This window comes from Lepus europaeus, chromosome 11 (assembly GCF_033115175.1).
Source record: "Lepus europaeus isolate LE1 chromosome 11, mLepTim1.pri, whole genome shotgun sequence".
NCBI lineage: Eukaryota > Metazoa > Chordata > Mammalia > Lagomorpha > Leporidae > Lepus > Lepus europaeus.
Window position 1 is genome coordinate 3,090,476 of NC_084837.1, and position 18,696 is coordinate 3,109,171.

The 18,696-nt window shown below is 63.4% G+C and overlaps 1 protein-coding gene across 2 annotated transcripts in view; it reads left to right on the forward strand.

Annotated features, from left to right (window-relative positions):
• ST8SIA2 (ST8 alpha-N-acetyl-neuraminide alpha-2,8-sialyltransferase 2) overlaps positions 1-9,676 on the forward strand; it is a 39,150-nt gene extending 29,474 nt beyond the window's left edge. For both annotated transcript variants that reach the window (XM_062204537.1, XM_062204538.1), the window contains 3 exons: positions 1,111-1,368; positions 2,332-2,625; positions 9,391-9,676. In XM_062204537.1, the coding sequence (XP_062060521.1) occupies positions 1,111-1,368; positions 2,332-2,625; positions 9,391-9,676 (838 nt within the window). The remainder of the gene's footprint in view (positions 1-1,110; positions 1,369-2,331; positions 2,626-9,390) is intronic.
• Positions 9,677-18,696: the final 9,020 nt, after the last annotated feature.

Here is an 18,696-nt window from a genome sequence, read left to right on the forward strand (position 1 = left end):
GGCCCTGATTTAACCTGCACAATGCTGTTTCCAACTGGGATGACCCCCCTGGGGCCCAGGAGTTGGGAGCTGGGAGACGGACACACGTGGGGGGCACCATTCACCCCCTGTGCCTGGAATCCTCTCACCAGCACCGCCCACCACAGCACCCACTGGCCCCTTCTCCTGCCATTGCCAAGGGACCCAGGCCCCGGCCTTACGGGGACCCAGTGCACACACGGCCACCTCTGGGGGAGCAGCGCTCCCCTCCGCCCCAGTCATCTCATCCCCAGAATTATCCAGAAGGTTCTGCGAGTCATCTGGAATGCTGCTGAATAATTGACAGCAGGGCCTCAATAATTCACTAGAAATTCACTCGCTCGCGGGGGTGTCTATGTCTGGGCTTGGGGGGCTTGTTTTGCATGGAGCTGCTTTGGGGAAGTAGCTACAGGGCTCTCAGTCTCCACACCGGATGTGAGGCACCAGTTACCTGATCCTTCATGAATAAAATCTGGTCTCTGTTTTCACTGTGAGATCCGAACCATTCGGCAGGATGCTCTCCCCTGCTCGGAGGGCAATGCCAGCTGTTACCATGGAGACCAGGGGTGGGAAGGCATGAGGGTCCTGGGAGCCTCCCAGCCTGACCCAGCTGGAGTCAGCTGGCCTCGGGGGAGAGCTTGTGGCTGCTTCCTGCTCCACAGCGAGTGACGGGGCCGCCCTGGGATATTCTCAGGCCTCTGTGTTACCATCCGCGGGATGGGGCAGCTGTCCTGCAAATTCTCACATTCACAGAATGCACGAAGGGAGACCAGCCCCACAGAGTCCCGGGACCCTCCGGGCGGCCCCTCTCCATTCTCTCTAGGGTCTTCTGCAAAGGGCCAGCCTCCAACCCTAAGGTGCTACGTCCCAGGGCGGCTGTCACCTTTCATGGGAAGAGGGCACAGCACAGCCACCCCCCTGCGGCCCCCCGGGTCACGCCTCAGTCATTTTTGGCCATGCCTGCCTGGAAGGCGTGTCTCGGCGCCTGCTGGCCGGGCTGAGCGGCCCTGGTGGGGGGGGGGTGGGGGGAGGGAGGACGGGAGAAGCGGGGTCCCACAGGGGGACTTTGCTCACGCGTCCCCTGGCCCCCAGGAAGCAGATCCTCAAGTTCCTGGACGCCGAGAAGGACATCTCGGTGCTGAAGGGGAGCCTGAAGCCCGGAGACGTCATCCACTACATCTTCGACCGCGACAGCACCATGAACGTGTCCCACAACCTCTACGAGCTGCTGCCGCGCACCTCGCCGCTCAAGAGCCAGCGCTTCCGCACCTGCGCCATCGTGGGCAACTCGGGCGTCCTGCTCAACAGCGGCTGCGGCCCCGAGATCGACACGCACAGCTTCGTCATCAGGTGGGCGCCGAGCAGCCTTGGCTGTGCACCTGTCCTCCAGGGGAGCGCGCGGCCCCTGGGTGCAGCCGAGGGGAGGGGCCGAGCCAGAGCAGGGGTGGGGCCCTGGGGAACCCGGCAGAGTTGGAGACGTAGAGCCCAGGGCACTGTGGCTGGCGGAGCCCACGGCCCTTACAGATAAGCTCCACTGGCCTCCCAAAACCGGTCAGCAGGCCTCCCCGCTGGCCAGTGCCCTGGGCCGGTCGGAACCTGGGAGGTGAGGGAGCGACAGGGAGTCGCTCTCATTTCTCAGAAGCCTGGGCCATTTGAGTTCCAGTTACCGGCGGCCCTGGCACCCCTGCCACCTGCAGCGCAGACCTGCCCACACCACTCGCCTGCTCTAGAACCCTCGGTGGCTCCCTGTCGCCCTCAGCACCGAGTCCCTTTGGGACCTTGCCCTGCTCGCCTCTCCAGGGGCCTGCACGGTGGGGATAGCGCCTGGTCCTCCCATTCTGAGACAGGAGACCGCGAGCTCTTGGGCCCCAGCTGAGTGCTAAGTCCCTGCCAGACGCTGCTACTTCTCCATCGTAGCCAGCAGAGGGGATGGTCTTGGGGAGCATGGGGGTGAGCAGGTCGGCCACGGTTCCCCAGAGCAGGTGTGAGCGCCCAGCTGAGAAGCTGGCGTCGGCCCACGGGGCCCTGTGCTGTCACTGGACGGCCAGGCCCACCTGCCCGCAGCCTCTCCATATCGGGCTGCGGGCTGCTCGCTCCCTCATCCCCCCCCCCCCCCCCCCCCCGGATCCCAGCTCCCACAGGCAGACACCACACAGACCCCGAGCTCCGGGACGCTCTGTGTGCTGGGGCCCGGGAGAGTCTGTGTTGGGAGAAGCAGGAGGAAGGGGTGCCCCTGGGTTTTGTGGGACGAGGTGGAGTTCGGAGGAAGGAGTCCTCATTCCCCAGAGCATCATGGTGCGTTGTCCGCGGCAGGTGCAACCTGGCCCCCGTGCAAGAGTACGCCCAGGACGTGGGGCTCAAGACGGACCTGGTGACCATGAACCCGTCGGTCATCCAGCGTGCCTTCGAGGACCTGGTGAACGCCACGTGGCGGGAGAAGCTGCTGCAGCGCCTGCGCAGCCTCAACGGCAGCATCCTGTGGATCCCCGCCTTCATGGCCAGGGGCGGCAAGGAGCGCGTGGAGTGGGTCAACGCACTCATCTTGAAGCACCACGTCAGCGTGCGCACCGCCTACCCCTCGCTGCGCCTGCTGCACGCCGTCCGCGGGTGAGCGCCCCTGGGGTGGGGGCTGGGGGCGCGGCCCATCCCTCCTCTGCCCCCGCTGTCCGGGATGCCACTCCTGGGGAAGCCAGGGGGACAGCAGGTGGGTTTCATCCCGGATGCCGATTCTGGCCGGCCGGCGCCTTCCTAAAGGGTTGTGTTGAGAGTGCTGCTGAGGCCATATGGCGGCTCTGGGGGGAACAGATGCCCAGGCCGTGGGAGGGGGGAGATGGCGGCAGGCCCGGCCATGTCTGCCAGCCCAGGTGAGCGGGTTCCAAAATGATAGACAGATGCGCCGGCTTCACACGCGTCCCCTACATCTCTCTGAACTCCAGCCCCCATGTCGGTACCACAGGGAGGGAGGTGACAGCCAGGCAAGGCCAGACGTGGGAAACGCCTGGAGAGGAGCGGAAGTCGGCAGAAACCAGTGTCGCGTCTCTGCTTCCCCAGCCGCAGAGCGCACCCTGCTGGTGGGGCTTGGCGGTCGGCCCGGGGTCCCGTGGGAATGCTGCTGCCCGCTCCCCACCACATGGGAGAGCTGGCAAGGGCTGGGATCCCCTGTCTGAGGACAGCTGGAGCGTGATCCACATAACCGGTCAGCAGGGTTCTCCTGGTTAGGCCTGGATCTCTGCTCCCCGAAGCGCTGTTCCCTAAGGTACCCACTGCCCCGTAGGAAGACCCAGGTGTGGCCGGAGGGAGGCTCATGTGGGCACAGGGTGGGCTGGGACCCCATCCCCGGTCCAGGAGGACAGCCCTGCCCTCCCCTCCCCCATCACAGAGCCCATCGGCTGCGCCACCCTCATCTCAGGGACACCGGCCCCCAGCCCTGAACGCCGTTTCTTCCCAGAAGGAGGGAATTCCCGCGGTGGCTCAGGGGTCTGCGGGGATCGGAGGGAGGGGCTGCCCTTTGGCGAGGAGAGGACGGGGACAGGGATGGCAGGCACCTGGCAGGGACCAAGGCAGCCAGAGCTATTTCCAGCTCTAATTGACTCACGCTCATCTGTCAAAATAGCGTTAAGCGCCAGTAATAAGCCCTTTAAACAAACAGGCTGTTAATCCTGAGCCGGCATCCGGCGCTCTGCAAGAGTTCCCGGGAGGCTGCAGCCCGGGTGGCTGGGCCTGGCTCTGGCTCTGCGCTCGGCGACAGAGGGGTGGGGAACAGGGGCGCCGGGGCCTGGGAGCGGGGGCCTGCCGGCGTCCGCTCCCTCCACCGGGCTGCTGGGCCTTGCAGGCTGCGGGTCCAACAGGGCCTCCGTGCCAAGCCGTGTGCACCGTGAGCAGGGCTCCCTGCTGTCTCGGATGCCTCCTGGGCCTCACTGGAGTGGAGGGACAGGCCGGTGCACGGTGCAGAGGGAGGCTCGGAGGAGGCCGAGGAGGGAGCTGGGAGAGGCAGTGTGCCTGTGCCTGCATCAGGGCGCGTCTGCAGGAAGGGACCCCCAGAGGCTCCAGTCCCAGCTCCTCGGCGGCTTGGGTGCATCGTCATCCTCCAGCCCACCCCGGCCCTCTCCGCTGCCTCGCAGGGCCCTGCCCGCCTCAGAGCCAGGGAGGCGTCACTCAGCTGTGGCTGCTGTGGCCTTGGCAGCTGCCACACCACCTGGCGCACCGCCCGGTGAGGATGGGATGGGACTTGGCCTGTGGACGAAGAGGCAGAGGGGAGGCGGTCGTAGCCCTGTTGGAGCCGGGCCCCTGCAGCCGTCAGAGCGGTGGGCCCAGTGCGGCCCAGCGTGGCCCAGTGTAAAATCTGTTCTTACCGAGCCCCGCCCCGGTTATGGGGTGTAGGGATGGGAACTTACTTTTCATGATGACAAAACAGACGTCAAATTCAACACTTGTACGTGTACATTTTAACCAGAAGGAGCTCACTCTTAGAAGAAAACAGTACACTCTTCATGTTTTGATTTGGTGACGGTCCCATGTGTGACACCCAAAGCACAAGCAACCAAAGAAAATCAGAGGGGCTGGCGACGCGGTGCAGGGGTCGAGCTGCCGCTGCCGACGCCGGCATTCCACATCAGAGTGCAGGTTGAGTCCCGGCTGCTCCACTGCCGATCCAGCTCCCGGCCAATGTGCCTGGGAGAGCAGCAGCAGATGGCCCAAGGGCTTGGGTCCCTGCCACTCCATGCAGGAGAGCAGGATGGAGTTCCTGGTTCCTGGCGTCAGCCTGGCCCAGCCCTGGCTATTGCAGCCAGCTGGGGAGCGAGCCAGGGGGTAGAAGCTCTAAAGAGAGCTTTTTCCCTCTCTCTCTGTTGCTCTTTCACATAAACAAATAAAAAGAAGTGAGCCAAGGACTAGAATAGACGCTCCCCCAACCGAGACACACGCACGCCAAGGAGCGGGACGAGGAGGAGAGGAGCCAGCGCTGCACAGCCAGCAGCACAGCTGTGAGAGGACAAAGGGACAGCAGCAGGTGTGGGTGAGGCTGCGGGGGCTGGGGCACTGCTGGGGGGCAGTTCACGGAGCTCCAGCTTGCTGGCACCTGAGTGACCTTCTGTGCGAATGAGGATCTCAGCGCCCAGTTAGGCCATGCACGAAGCCCCCCAGGCAGTGAGGGGCATGAGCAGGACCACGAGACCTGACACTGTGCACAGGTAGGGGAGGTCTGTGCCCACCCCGCCCTGGATGGTCAGGGCTGGGAGCCGTGAGCTCCGTGGGCTGGGAGAAGGGGAGGGGCCCACAGCAGGTAGCAGGCGTGACGCATGACTGCACAGAGCCCAGGGCAGCTTTCCCACCGAGCAGCTTGGGGTCCCCCAAACACCCACAGTCCCTGGGGCGCAGCACCATCCAGCGAAACCCCAGGCAGGCTCTTGGTACCGTTTGCTCCCAGGCCGTGGCTGTGGCTTTGCCCCCGCAGATTCACGTGGCTGCCCCTTCACGACCAAGACATCTTTGAGAACAAAAGCAGACATCCCCAGAGGGCCACTGAGCTGCCACTTCCTGAACACTGATGCCTGAAACAGGCCAGGGGCACCTGCCACTGCGGCCTCGCGGGCGAGCCAGGCAGGCACCCAGCAGCCTCTCCCGTCATGCAGCTCTACCGTGTTAGCCCCATTCTACCGAGGGGTAAACTGAGCCTCGGGGAGTGGCATACACAGGGGCCTGTGGCTGGGAGGGGCAGGTCCAGGGCACCACCTGTTGCCTCTGTGGCACACACCCCGGAAGCAGCGATGAGGCCCTAGCAGATGATGTCAGCCAAGACAAAGCCAGGCTGGCTTTCTTCTCCAAACAGGAAAGGAGGCTGGGGAATGTGGACTAGCACGTGCGAGGCCGCGTGGGTGGGGAGGGGGAGCTGCAATCAACACGCCTGTCTCCCAGGGTCCCTGTGTAGGGTGACAGTGGCCGGGCTGGATGACGGCCCACTCTTCCGACCCACCGTTACCTTGGCCAGCTCTGTGGCAACTGCACCCCCAAACAAGGCCTCGTGCAGAGGTCGTGGGGGCTCCGATCTTCAACGTATGAGTCAGGGGACAGAATTCAGCCACAGCAGCTGGCTGGGTGTGAGATTTCTCCATTCAACGTGTGAGCGCAGGAGAATCTCAGATGCCCACACCCACACCCCTGCCACCTCCCGGAGGCAGCTGCCCCCAGCCGCACGCGGAGGGGAGCGAGATGCAGAACCAGCGGCCTCAGCCTCAGGGCCAGGCCCCTCTTGCAGGGGCAGGGTCTCTGTGGCCTGCAGAGCGGCCCAGGCCCTGGCTGACCGCTGGCCGGGAGGTGAGCCACAGACGGGAGGGCAGCAGGCAGCAGAGCCTGGATGCACGAGGAGGGAGACGGCACAGTGGGTGGAAAATGACTCTCATTCGGTCACCGCTGGGGAGGCTGCGACCACACAGCTGGCACCTGGCCCCATGCAGGCAAGGCCTGTGCTCTGGTGCCCAGTTAGGCCCCAGGGGTGCTGAGCCGGCAGCTGATTTGGCTGCCCCTGGCCGGGTCAGCAGGGCAGGATCAGGGTGCAGTGGATAAAGGGGAGACCCACTCAGGCTAGGGACAACCACCAGACACCCACCAGCACCCAGAGAGCACATCCCTGGGCAGTGCCTCCCCAGCTGGGGGCAGGTTGGGAGGTGAGCAGAGGGAAAAGGAGAGTCTGCGGTATTAAGGCACAGGTGGCGGCCACCGGTGTTTGGAACAATAATGCTGTTTCAGAATAGCAGTGCAGGTAGCATAAAAGAAAATCCCAACTGTAGGAAAGGATTTGAAGCGAAACGCCAGTGCAGCCCATGCCCCAGGTCCTCCAGGGAGGCGGTCTGCAACCGGCTGCCTTTCAGATGGAGCCCAGCCTGCAGGCACCCAGCTGGACACTGGGAGCTGGGCCTCGTCCCCCCGACAGCCACCGTGTGTGCTCTGTGCACCGGAGCCGCTGGAGGCCAGCAGGCGAGGCCCCCAGGAACGGCCTTGCCGGGCCGGAGCTGATGCCCGCTTGTGGGCAGCGACCTCTCTCCCTGCTCCCTGCTCTATACCCTCACGGCTGCTGCTGGCCCCGGCGCCCTGAGCGCCTTTGCCAGAGGCCACAGCAGCCTCGGCGAAGCCTCCAGGAGCCGTCAGCCTGGGCTCCAGGTCTTCACGCCTCACCTCGCTGGCGAGAGGTGTGCACGGTGCCCAACCTGCACGCACGTGGCTAGGATGTGGAAAGCAGGGAGTCAGCCCCTAGACTCGCAGAATTTAGGATCAGAAGGGATCTGTTTGAGTCGTTGCCGTTTAAGGCCTTGCATGGAATCTTTAAACTTAACCCCTGACATTTAAAATTCTGGAGAATTTGCATGAAAATCCAGATTTCTAATACTCTTGGAAAAAAAAAATCACCACCCCTAAAACTGGCTCTCCCTTGAGACGCCCCAGGCCCCGCCATCCGTGTTGCGATTGGCATTGGTTTTCCCACCCACATCCCAGTCCCGGCTCCGTCGGGCAGAGCCCCCGGCAGGCCGCTGGGCGAGGTGAGCGAGCCAGGCCCGACCGGCTGAAACCCCATTTCCCGCGAGCGCTCGTGCGCTAACTTGAGCCCCGTCATTCTCTCTAAATGGTCTCATTCCGGGGTTCCTTGGCAGAACACCTGCCGGTCGGGGCCAGCGTTCTCAGCCCTGGCTGCACAGTGGCGTTGCTGGGGGGCACGCCCTGGTGTGTGGCGGCCCCAGGCCTCTCTCACAGCCCTGGGCGGTTTGTGCCAGTAGCTGTGCATGCTGGGAGCCTCTGCACCAGGGCTGAAATGCAGAGGACTGGCTGGGGGTGGGGAGCGGGAGAGGCTCCCCAGGGAGCGCCCCTGGGGCTGCCGGCTGCCTCTGGGATCCTTGCCTCTCTCTGCGGCTGGCTGCTGCCCCTGGGTCCTCCCAAGCTTGGTCAGCCCTATAGGGCCGAGGAAGTGCTGTGTGGCCACCCGAAGGCTCCTTATCCAGGGGCCCCAACCTTTGCAACACCAAGCACCCCCGGCACAGACATCAGCTGATGGCACGGCGCTGGCCCGCAGCGACTTGGCCACACTCCCCCTGCCACGTGGGAGAGGTTAATTCTTCCTACAAAAAACATCAGGGACCTGAGGTCGACTGCGCCGGTGCAGGCTGCACGGGGACCTGTTCAGCAAAGGAAGGGAACCCCTCCCCACCCTTCGCACCCAACTCGAAGTCGCTGCCGCTCTTGGCAACACTCCTGGCACAATGCACTCAGAGTCTGGCCTGGAGACAGCAGTCAGGAATTAGTGGTGCGGAGTGACCTCTTTCCACCCAGGCACGGCACTGGTCTTGCAGGCACGCAGCCTGGGTAGGTGGAGGATCCTACTAGAAGCTCGGAGGACAGGAAGAGGGTGGAATGGAGGCATTCCCACTTCTGGAGAAACTTCCAGATTGCCTTGGAATGCGGACCGTGTGGGACATCTTGGAGACTACCCGGTCACTGCACAGCGTGAAGAATTGAGTCCCACAGGGAAGTGACTTCCGTAGGGCACGCGGACGGCTGGCAGTGGCCGGGACGGAAGTGTCTAAGCTGTTGGCCTCTGCCTGTGGGTCCACGCATGGGCGTGGTCGCTTCCTGCTGCACAAGGCCTTTCAGGTACCAGGCACCACGGCCAGACACCTGTGCTCCCCACTTGTCCACATTCCCTGACTGACAGAGTCCCAGAGGTAGCACAGGGACCTCTAGGAGAGCTGTGGACACGGGTGTAGTGGCCGGCAAAGAAAGAGCCCAGAACGCAGGCTCCCGGGGCTGGCCGCTCCAGGGGTCTCGCGAGGTCCGAGATGGCGCCTGTCTCGGGGGCGGGCTCCGGCGGACAGGGGCAGAGAGGAGCCGTGTCCAGAGTGCTCAGGGGTGAGGAAGGCAGAGTGGCCATGCACACTGTGCATGTGGGGCGGCCGCTGGGCACAAGCCAGCGCTGTCTTAGAGGTGGGACTGGGCCACCCACATGTGGTGTCATTGCCGTTGGAACCCTGTGAATGAAAAGGGAAATATATTTATGTGTCCCTTGACAGAGAGCCAGCCGACATCTCTGTTAGCCTGGGTTCCGACCGAGGGGCTGGCCCTCCCCTTTCCACTGAGCGGCCTTGGGCCACGCTGCATCTCTGAGCCCTGTTTCTGCAGCTGTACCCCGAGATGAGCCTGCTCTGTGGCAACCAGAGCCCCCAGGCCACGGATCAGCAGCAGGGGGTCGTCCTCCAAGTGAGGAGCCAGGGTCCATGGCTCCTGTTGTCATTGAGTGGCAGGAGGGAGTGCGGGGCGGACGGGGGAAGCGGCCCCTCCCTTGGAAGGATGCTGCACACTTACCTGTTTTCCTTTGGGTGCTTCTTCCAGATACTGGCTGACCAACAAAGTCCACATCAAAAGGCCCACCACCGGCCTCCTGATGTACACCCTGGCCACGCGCTTCTGCAGCCAGATCTACCTGTACGGCTTTTGGCCCTTCCCACTGGACCAGAACCAGAACCCCGTCAAGTATCACTACTACGACAGCCTCAAATACGGCTACACCTCCCAGACCAGCCCCCACACCATGCCCCTAGAGTTCAAGGCCCTCAAGAGCCTGCACGAGCAGGGGGCGCTGAAACTGACCGTGGGCCAGTGCGGGGGGGCCACGTAAGGTGGGCGCCCACGGGGCTGGGTGCTCACACTTCCTGCCGGCGACACCGCGGGCGGACGGGCGTCGGGGTGGCACAAACAACAGAACAGGCAGGCTAGTGGGTTTCTTTGTGAAATGTGGAACAGTGACCAAAATATGTATAGCTCGACCTGCGTATATGTACTGACCCGAGTATCTCTAACTGTGCAGTGTTCACCTAGCGTAGACAGATACAGGAAGCAGCATGGGGAGCGCTCCCCAGCCAGGTGAGGCTCGGCCCACGTGCTGGGCAGAAGGACCTGACCGCCCAAGGAGCCCGTGCCACGCCTCAGCGTTGCTACGCCACGTCTCCTGCATTGGAAGGACCTTGAGTTCTGGGGGAATGGGGAGCCACCTGCTGGCGGCCCTGAGCCCCCCGGGGCATGGATTTGGGGTAGCCGAGACTGCTGTGCCCCGCGCCCGTCTGAAGTGCCACTGCTCGGGCAGGAGGTGGAGGAGGAGCAGAAGGACTGGGCAGCGGTGGAGCACACGGAAGCCCAGAGCACGGCCCCAGCAGGGCTGGGGGCCTCAGTGCATGACCTCAGCAGCTTGGCAGCATGAGGGCTGGACCTCGGTGACCTCGGCGTCCTCCACAGCGTGGAGAGGAGGCTGCGGGAGATGTGGTGGACGGCGACCTCCTGGCTAAGCAAGGCTGCACCTTGGGTGCAGCAGGCGGGGGATGCTGAGGGTGGGGAGGGTTCCAGATCGGACAGTCGAGACCTGCTTGGCTGGCTCCATCCAGGGGGAGGCAAACAGGTGTCCCAGATGTGGGGCTCTGTTGGGATCTTCAAAGCACCTGTTGTGCACCAACAAGGCAGAGGGGGCCCTGCCCCCCAGCTCAGCCTGGATGTCCAGGAGGGGCTCTTCTGTCCCCTGGTCCCCGGAGAAGCCACAGCTAAAGCTGGAAGGGGCCTGTCGGGAGAAACCTCAGCCTTTCTGAGATGCACAGTCGCCTTCGGGTGCCTCGCAGAGCTCCAGGTGGTCGAGGCCCCGAGCCGCGCCTGCTCTCTGCCCAGCTCTGTGCTGTGCGAGCCCTGCAGCCAGACTTCTGTGTCACTGTCACCTTCTTGTCACTTTCCCACCAAGCCCCACCCTCACCCGCCCCAAGCTCCTGCCTGGAAGAGGGCATCGGGTGGGCACCCCCCTCCCCACCCAGGCAGGGGTGCTGGGACTGTGCAAAACCCATTCCCCCCACTGAGATTCCTCTTTTATAGTTTTTTTTTAAATGAAAACCTGAAACCAAGTGCAGCTGCAAACACTGTACATAGTCTCCCGTGGAGATGGGCCGGGCGCAGGGACGCACGGCCCAGGTCTCCCTGGATAGGCGGCAGTGGGCGGGGCTGGACAGTCGTGCCCTTGCCTGGGCGTGCTAAGACATGCTTGAAGGACAAGTGAAAAAAACATCACCTTAGAGGTGGCCAGAGGTAAGAAGAGAGGTGGACACCTGCTCCTGAGCGCAGGAGACCGACACATGGGTCAGCGCAGTAACCGCTCCACGCCAGCGGCTGGCAAGCAGCAGAAGGAAATCGGTGACCACGAGTGCACACGCGGATGCTCCAGCCAAACCGCGGTGGCGCCCAGGTGCCCCGCAGCACCTGCTGGCTCCTCCCTGTGTGGCTTCATTTAAAGAGCAAAGGGCGTGGGGGCGGGGCCTCCAGCCCGGCACTGGACGTCGCATTTTACACGCTCCCGAGCTCGCCCCAGGAGGACCCCAGCGGCCTTAGAAGACTCTAACTCCTGAAGCTTGCAGAGCCCTGGGGACCCGGTGCAGGGCCACCGTGGATGGGTCAATGCCCGGATTCCAGAACGTTCCATGGTGAGTCCTGAGGGGAGCCCAGACGCTGGCCTGGAGCTCTGTCCCCCAGCCAGCAGCCCTCCCTGCAGGGCTCCTTGGGGGACATGGCTTCATCTCACACAGGCTGCCCCTGCCTCCAGGTTCTCTGGGGGCGGGCTGGAGCCCCCAGGCCCACCCTCCCACACGTGTGCGGGCCCGGGTTCAGCAGGTCCCATGCTGCCAGAGCACCTGGGCCGAGCACTGGTGTGAGTCCAGGCCGACTCCCTGCCCGGCTGCTCGGGGGCTGTCGGGGCAGCTTCCCCTACAGCGCTGGCACAGCTGGGCTGGTGTTGGGTACCTGCACCCCGACGCCCTGACCCGCGACCTCGTCCTGACTCAGTGGCCCCGGGCAGCCATCAGCCCTGCAGCCCTCAGGCCTCCGCGGGCCCTGGCCCCGCACAGAAGAGATGGCGCTGAGAGATCTCTCCTGGGGCTCCGGGCTCCGTCCCTCCCCTTCCTCACCCCCAGCCCCTCTGTCCAGCAACGTCCCCAGGGCCCGCGCCCACAGCTCCTCACCGCAGAGCTCTCCCCACGCCCAGCTCTGCAGGGACCCCTCCCATCACGCCCCGGGGCACCTGGGACACCGCGTCCCCCGTCCTGGCCTTCCCCTGACCGCTAATTTATGTCCTTATTTATGGATTTATGGATTATTTATTGATACCTCTGCCTGATCCAGACGGAAGTCCAGGTAGATCTGACCCTTCCTCCTCCTCCCTGGCCCGCGGCGTAGACGCTCCCACCCCAGAACCTCCCACAGTGTAGACGCTCCCTCCCCAGCACCTCCCACAGTATAGACTGGCCCACGGCATAGACGCTCTCTCCCCAGAACCTCCCACAGTGTACACTGGCCCATGGTGTAGACACTCCCTCCCCAGCACCTCCCACAGTGTAGACGTTCCCACCCCAGTACCTCCCACAGTGTAGACTAACCTACAGTGTAGATGCTCCCTCCCCAGCACCTCCCACAGTGTACACTGGCCCATGGTGTAGACACTCCCTCCCCAGCACCTCCCACAGTGTAGACACTCCCACTCCCGCAGTGTAGACTGGCCCACGGTGCAGACGCTCCCTCCCCAGCACCCTCTGCTCATCCCACAGCCGGCCCTGCTCCCCAGCCCCGGACCTGTGGCCCCCGGCCTGCCGGACACTCACCCTGCCTGCCCCTGCAGCAGCACCAGAAGCGCGACCCTGCTGAGGCCAGTGAGGCCCCTCTGGGCCCCGGCCTCGCCGTCCCCATTTCTCTACTGGGGAACCTGAGACGCCCCAGCCCCGAGTCTGAGATCCGGGAGTCGTCTCTCCTCCCACGCACCCCTCCATCCCGGAGCACTGGGCACACCTCTTTGCTGGCCACGTGGCCAAGGTCTCCTGTGGGGCTGCCCCCTGCATGTGCACACCGCCCAGTCCACCCCCACACACGTCACAAACGCCTGCCAGTGCCCAGGCTCGCGCGTCACAGACCACCTGGGGCGGCCGGTCCTCCTCTGGCCCCACACCCCATACCGGCCGGGAGGCATCACCGAGCCTGGGAGGGGCCTGCGGCCCCCGAGTCCGTGCCTTTGCTCCTGCTCTTCTCGCGCCCTAGGCCACTCACCCCGCCTCCTCCACGAAGCCCTCCCCCACCGCCGGCCGCTGGGGTGTCTCCCTCCACCGAACGCTGTGGACTCTGTCCACACCCGCCCACAGCCCTTGCCACATTCTGCCTCGTGTGATAGGCTCTGTGCACTCGGCCCGTCATGATCACAGACTGGGACCTCGCCCCAGGCAGGGCAGGACTGGGCCGGCCGTGTCTGTGTCCATCCCAGCACCAGGGTGGGACAGAGCACACAGCAGTTGCTCAATAAATGTTCATTGGATTAAACTCCTGTTGCCTGTGGAGCCTCTGTGAGTCTCAGAGCTGTGTGGAGCTTCTGTGTGGTGCAAGGAGAGGGTGGGGGGAGAGAAGCTGGGGGTGGGGGGCTCCATCCTGCCCTTCTCCCATGGAAGAGGTTTCCAAGCCCATACCCTGGCTCACATGGCCCCGAGCCCTCCTCCCACCTTGCCCATTATATTCCAGCCACAGGCCTTTCTGCTTTTTCTAGAACTTTCCAGAATTAGCCCAGCCCCAGGGCCTTTGCACCTCCTGTTCCCTCTTCCTGAAAAGCTTCTTTGTCCACTCTTTGCATGGTCCTGCCACCACATCTTAGCTTCAAATGCAACGTCCAGTGCCAAGGAGGCCCTTCCTGGTCTCCCTCAGCTGATCCCTCCGTCTGGTGGTCTCGTGCTCCCCCTTAGCCACAAAAGATGCATCCCGAGACCCCCAGAGCATGTCTGCCTCCATGGGTCGCACCAAACGCTACCGCAAGCTCTGTTTTACGTGCCCAGGAGCAACAACAAAATCAATGAAACAGAACGTTTGTAACAATGGACTGAAAGTCGTTATTAAGTAAAGTAACGGTTTCCTGGACGCGAGCTCTACGATTACTGTGGGGCAGTCCCCGTGACAGCAGGCAGCCAGCGGGTGGCTGACGGGAGGGTAGCTCATACTACACGGACACACTGCACCGGGGGAGCTTCGTGCACTGGAGCAGAGCAGCACAGGCCTCATCACACCTCTCAGGTCTGTGTGCAGTTTACATCTACGATTTAGTGATCCCTGGGATTTCCCACTCAAAACGTTCAGACCACGGTGGTCTGCCGGTACCAAGGCACAGCAGTGGAACTGCTGGGTCCCGGGGGCTACTGTGTCTGCAGGGGCTCACTTCTCAACCCCGAGCCACCCCACGAGGATTCTGACGCTCAGACACACCCTGGGCACATCCTCAGGGTGCACGGCCAGGGCTAGGAAAAACGGAGTGCTTGCTCCTGTGTCTGGTGTCTGCCTGCCCTTCTAGAATGTTCAGGAGGGACTTGCTCTCCACAAGGTCTCCTGTGGCCCGGGTGGTGGAAGCAGCCGTGCTGCAAGGGGGCCGCCTACTTCAGGCTGGTGAGGGAACCAGGTCCCGGTGCTCTCAAGAAGGTGCAAACCGGCTCGTGTGTACCGTGGCTCCTCTGGCCCTGCGGTCCCAGGTAGATGGCCAGGCTTTCAGCCCTACAGCCGAGCTGCCGAGTGGAGTCTTCCTGGTCCCATTTGACCCACTCGAGAACTTGGTTTATGGCTCTCACCTTGCATGGAGGCTCACTTTCAGCTGGGACGACCTTAAACCCCAGTCCCACCCAGCAGCTCAGGACACACGGGGAGCTGGAACCTGGGTCCTGCCCCCCAGGGGCCCTCGGGGGGTTGGTCCAGGAAGTGGCTTGGCATCCCCAGAAACTTCCAGTAACTCCGAGGGACAGCTGGGAGCTGCTGCCCTGACCGGGTTCCTGCACCCTGGCCATGTCCTCCACGTACACCTCTCAGCCCAGAGATAGGGGGGCCTCCTCCCATTTCCTTGACTTCAGGACGGGCTGCATTTTGCCTGACGGCTTGGGTGGCTGTGGCTGCAGTGAGGAGAGCAGGAAGGAGGGCCCAGTCACCAGGCCCCTCCCATCCCTCCCCAGCTGCTCGGGGTGTTCGCTGAGGGTCCCCAGCTGCTGGAGCCGCACCTGCCCTGAGAGGGGGTGGGCGAAAGATCAGGACCAAGTGGGCGTGGTCTGTGGGGATGTGCAAGGGCATCGCATGAAGACCTGCCCCCAGCGCCCAGGTGAGGGCAAGGCCCGCCCCAGAGGAGCCCAGGTGCCAGTCCAGCCGTCCTGGTGGCAGTGCCGGGGGCTGTGCTGCCACATTGCATGGTTTAGGTCACCGTGGTTCTTGGAGGTTGAACACTTGCTGCCCGTGCCGATGCTCGTGGGCAGGGGGCCTGCGGCTGCAGCCAGCCCACCTGTAACCACAGCCATCGGTCACTGGTGAGAACTGCTGTGGGAGGAGGAGGCTGGGACTTCTTCCAGGCCACTGTCCGGTATGGCTTCACCCTGGGCAGAGCAGCTGTCAAAACACCCCCCTTGCCATCGGCCAAAGGTTGCAGCTCTGATCCCCCCAAGTGCCCTGGGCCCCAGCTCTGTGGCCAACCCGCACCCGGGTCAGAGCCCTTCTGAGTTGTTTAATATGAGGGTAAAAAAAGTTTATGAGAGGGGCCAATGCTGTGGTGCAGCAGGTTAATGCCCTGGCCTAAAGCACCGGCATCCCATATGGGCGCTGGTTCAAGACCCGGCTGCTCTCTGCTGTGGCCTGGGAAAGCAGTAGAAGATGGCCCAAGTCCTTGGGCCCCTGCACCCGTATGGGAGACCCGGAAGAAGCTCCTGGCTCCTGGCTTAGGATTGGCGCAGCTCTGGCCATTGTGGCCAACTGGGGAGTGAACCATCAGATGGAAGACTTCTCTCTCTCCCTCCCCCTCTCTCTGAGTCTCCTCTCTCTGTGTAACTCTGACTTTCAAATAAATAAATAAATCTTTTTTTTTAAAAAGTCTATGGGAGACTGAATGGAAAGATAAATTTATTTGGGTGCAAAAAATTTTGACAGCCACATGTACAAGGGGCCTTGGAAAGACACGCGTATGACAACAAGAACTGGGTGCGTCTGTTTCCCACCCTGCGCTTTTCATGTGACCGCTGCCCCCAGACCCTCCTGGTGAGGAACGGGGTGTGGGGTGGGGGGAGAGCAGCTTGGGTGTTGGGAGCTCCGGGCCGGACGCCACAGCCTCACTGCGCGGGTGCTCGTGTGGTGGCCACGCCTGCGGGGAGACGGCTCTCGTTTCTTATTTGCCACGGACCCACCCTTGGCCCTGGGCGGACGCTGTGTGTGTGCATCCCAGGTGAGTGCAGCGAGCTGCCGAGTCCTTGGAGACACGAGGGACAGCGTCCTGGGACAGCCTGCAGGCCTGGGCACGCTGGGAGGCGCACAGCCGCGGTGGCGGTGCCGGGAAGCGGGCGGGGCCAGCAATACTCACGGAGTGCTAGGCAGAGGCCTCGCGTGGACTGACCCATCGCATTGGCCCAGGCCGCTCCTGGAGACTGATGCCGTGACCACCCACACCCAGAGAGGGGGAAACTGAGGCAGACAGGTTAACTTGCCCCAGGCCATGAGAATAGGAAGCAGCTGAGCCAGAATCTGAGCCACAGAGCCAGGCGGGAGCCCCAAGTGGCACCCGCAGGGCATCACTGAGGCACAGGTCTAGGGGGCGACACGCACCTGGTTCCCACACCGGCCTCCGCCAGAGCCCCGCCCCACGCAGCCGTGCACCCATATTAGAGCAGGCCTGGTGGCAGCTCGGGCCACGCAGCCCCGGGCCCACAGCCCATGCCCAAGGCAAAGCCAAGGGAGCAGAGGGCAGAGCGAAGGGACCAAGAGGGGGGACGCGGCCGCTGAGGGAGGGCAGGGCGCCGGCCTGTGAACGTGGCCCGGATCCGGCCCGGCCCACACACCAGGCTGCCCTCTGCACCGGCGGCTGGAAGCAGACTCCTGTCCGTCTGCCTCCTGGTCAGTCGGCCGGGAATGAGAGCGCCCGCCGGCCCCGCTGCTGTGACCACAGCCGACAAGGCACTGAAGCCCACGGCCCTTGGCCTCGGGCTGCTGTGGCACAAGGCAGGCGCCACGTAAGGAAGACTTGGTTCTCACGGCACCAAGGCCCACAGCTGCCGAGGGGCTGTGGGCGGCGTCACCCCACAGCGGAAGGGGAGAGTTGAGAGGGGGGAGGGGACCCGCTCCTCCCAGGATGCACCCCGCCCACGGAGCCCTCCCCACTCCCTCCTGACACCGCCGTCCGGGGCCGAAGCTTCCACCATGCGACTCTGGGGACACACGGCCCTCAGTTCCCGTGAAGCTCACGCCTTCCCCGTGGGCCCCGCTCTGCTCAGCCTGCAGTCCGGGCCCAGCGCTGCGACTGCGCCCCAGTTTGCTGGTGTCACTTCTTTCCACTGCTCCCCTGGGGGCTTCTCCAGCCTCAGTTTCTGTGCCTGAACAAAATAGTTCAACATCTCCACCCTGTAACTGAGAGCCGCAGTTTTGGACATATGAATGGAATAGATAGCACCTCTGACTTAATATCAGCACTCAACACTTAACATCAGCACCCTGACTTAACATCAGCACCCTTAAACTTAACATCAGCACCCTTAAACTTAACATCAGCACCCCGATTTAACAGCAATGCCTCTGACTTAACATCAGCACCCCGACTCCCCTCCCCATTGCATGTCAGAAGCATTTACTTCTGATGGCGCAGAGTCGCTGCCACAGCCCCGCTGAGTCCATGGCCAAAGGTCCTCCAAGCACGCTCATCCCACCCCTGAGGCCCCACTCCCGAGGCCCGATCGCCGCCTGCTGACCCATCTCCTGGGGCAGGAATTGGCAGGGACACAAACGCTCCGTCCGCGGAAATCTCTGTGCCCATCCATGTACGAAGCCTCAGGGGAGCCCCAAGATGCCATGGCGTGCGCGTCCTCGTCCTCCTGGGATCACCGTCTGGGGGAGGGGTAGCCTGAGTGATAGCACCAAAGCATCAAGCGGAAGAGGGGCTACTGCTGCTGCTGCAGGGGCTGCAGGGCTGGGGGAGGGGCTCTCGGGGGAAGGGCTTACAGGGGGGAGGAGATTATGGGGGAGAGACTCTCAGGGGAGGGGCTCGCTGGGGACAGGGAGACGAGCAGCGGCCCCTGCTGGTTCTCCAGGTCACCCCCTGCGCTTCGTCTGCCTCTTGCCGGTTCTCTCCACGGTACCCTTTACAATCAGGCCAAGGGGCAGAACCCTGAACCAATTCCTCTGATGGCGAGCGCCTGTAGACACTCCCCTACCCCCGCCCCTGCCCATGTACCCTGTCCACAACCTGCACCCAGCAGGCCTCACCCAGGAGAGAGGCCGAGGCCTGTCTGCTTCCCTTTGGTCCTCCACGCTCCTGAACACCACCAAGAGCCAGTGATGACTTGGCCCCACCCCAGCGCTGTGGGACACATGGTCCCTGCTCAGGAGGCTCCCAACTGACGGGAGGGACAAGCACACAAGACCCCCGGCCAAGGGAGACCGTGGGAAACACCCATCCACACAACCTGGGGTTCAGAACTCAGAGGAGCTGACCAGGAAGGATGATGGGGGCTCTGATGGCTGAGGGCCTGCGGGGAGGCCCCACCTCCTGGGGGGAGCAGGGGACATGCTCAGCAGCCAGCCACCACCTGCCGCCACTCCCACCAACCTACAAACACCACCAAGGAAATAAGCCTGCCC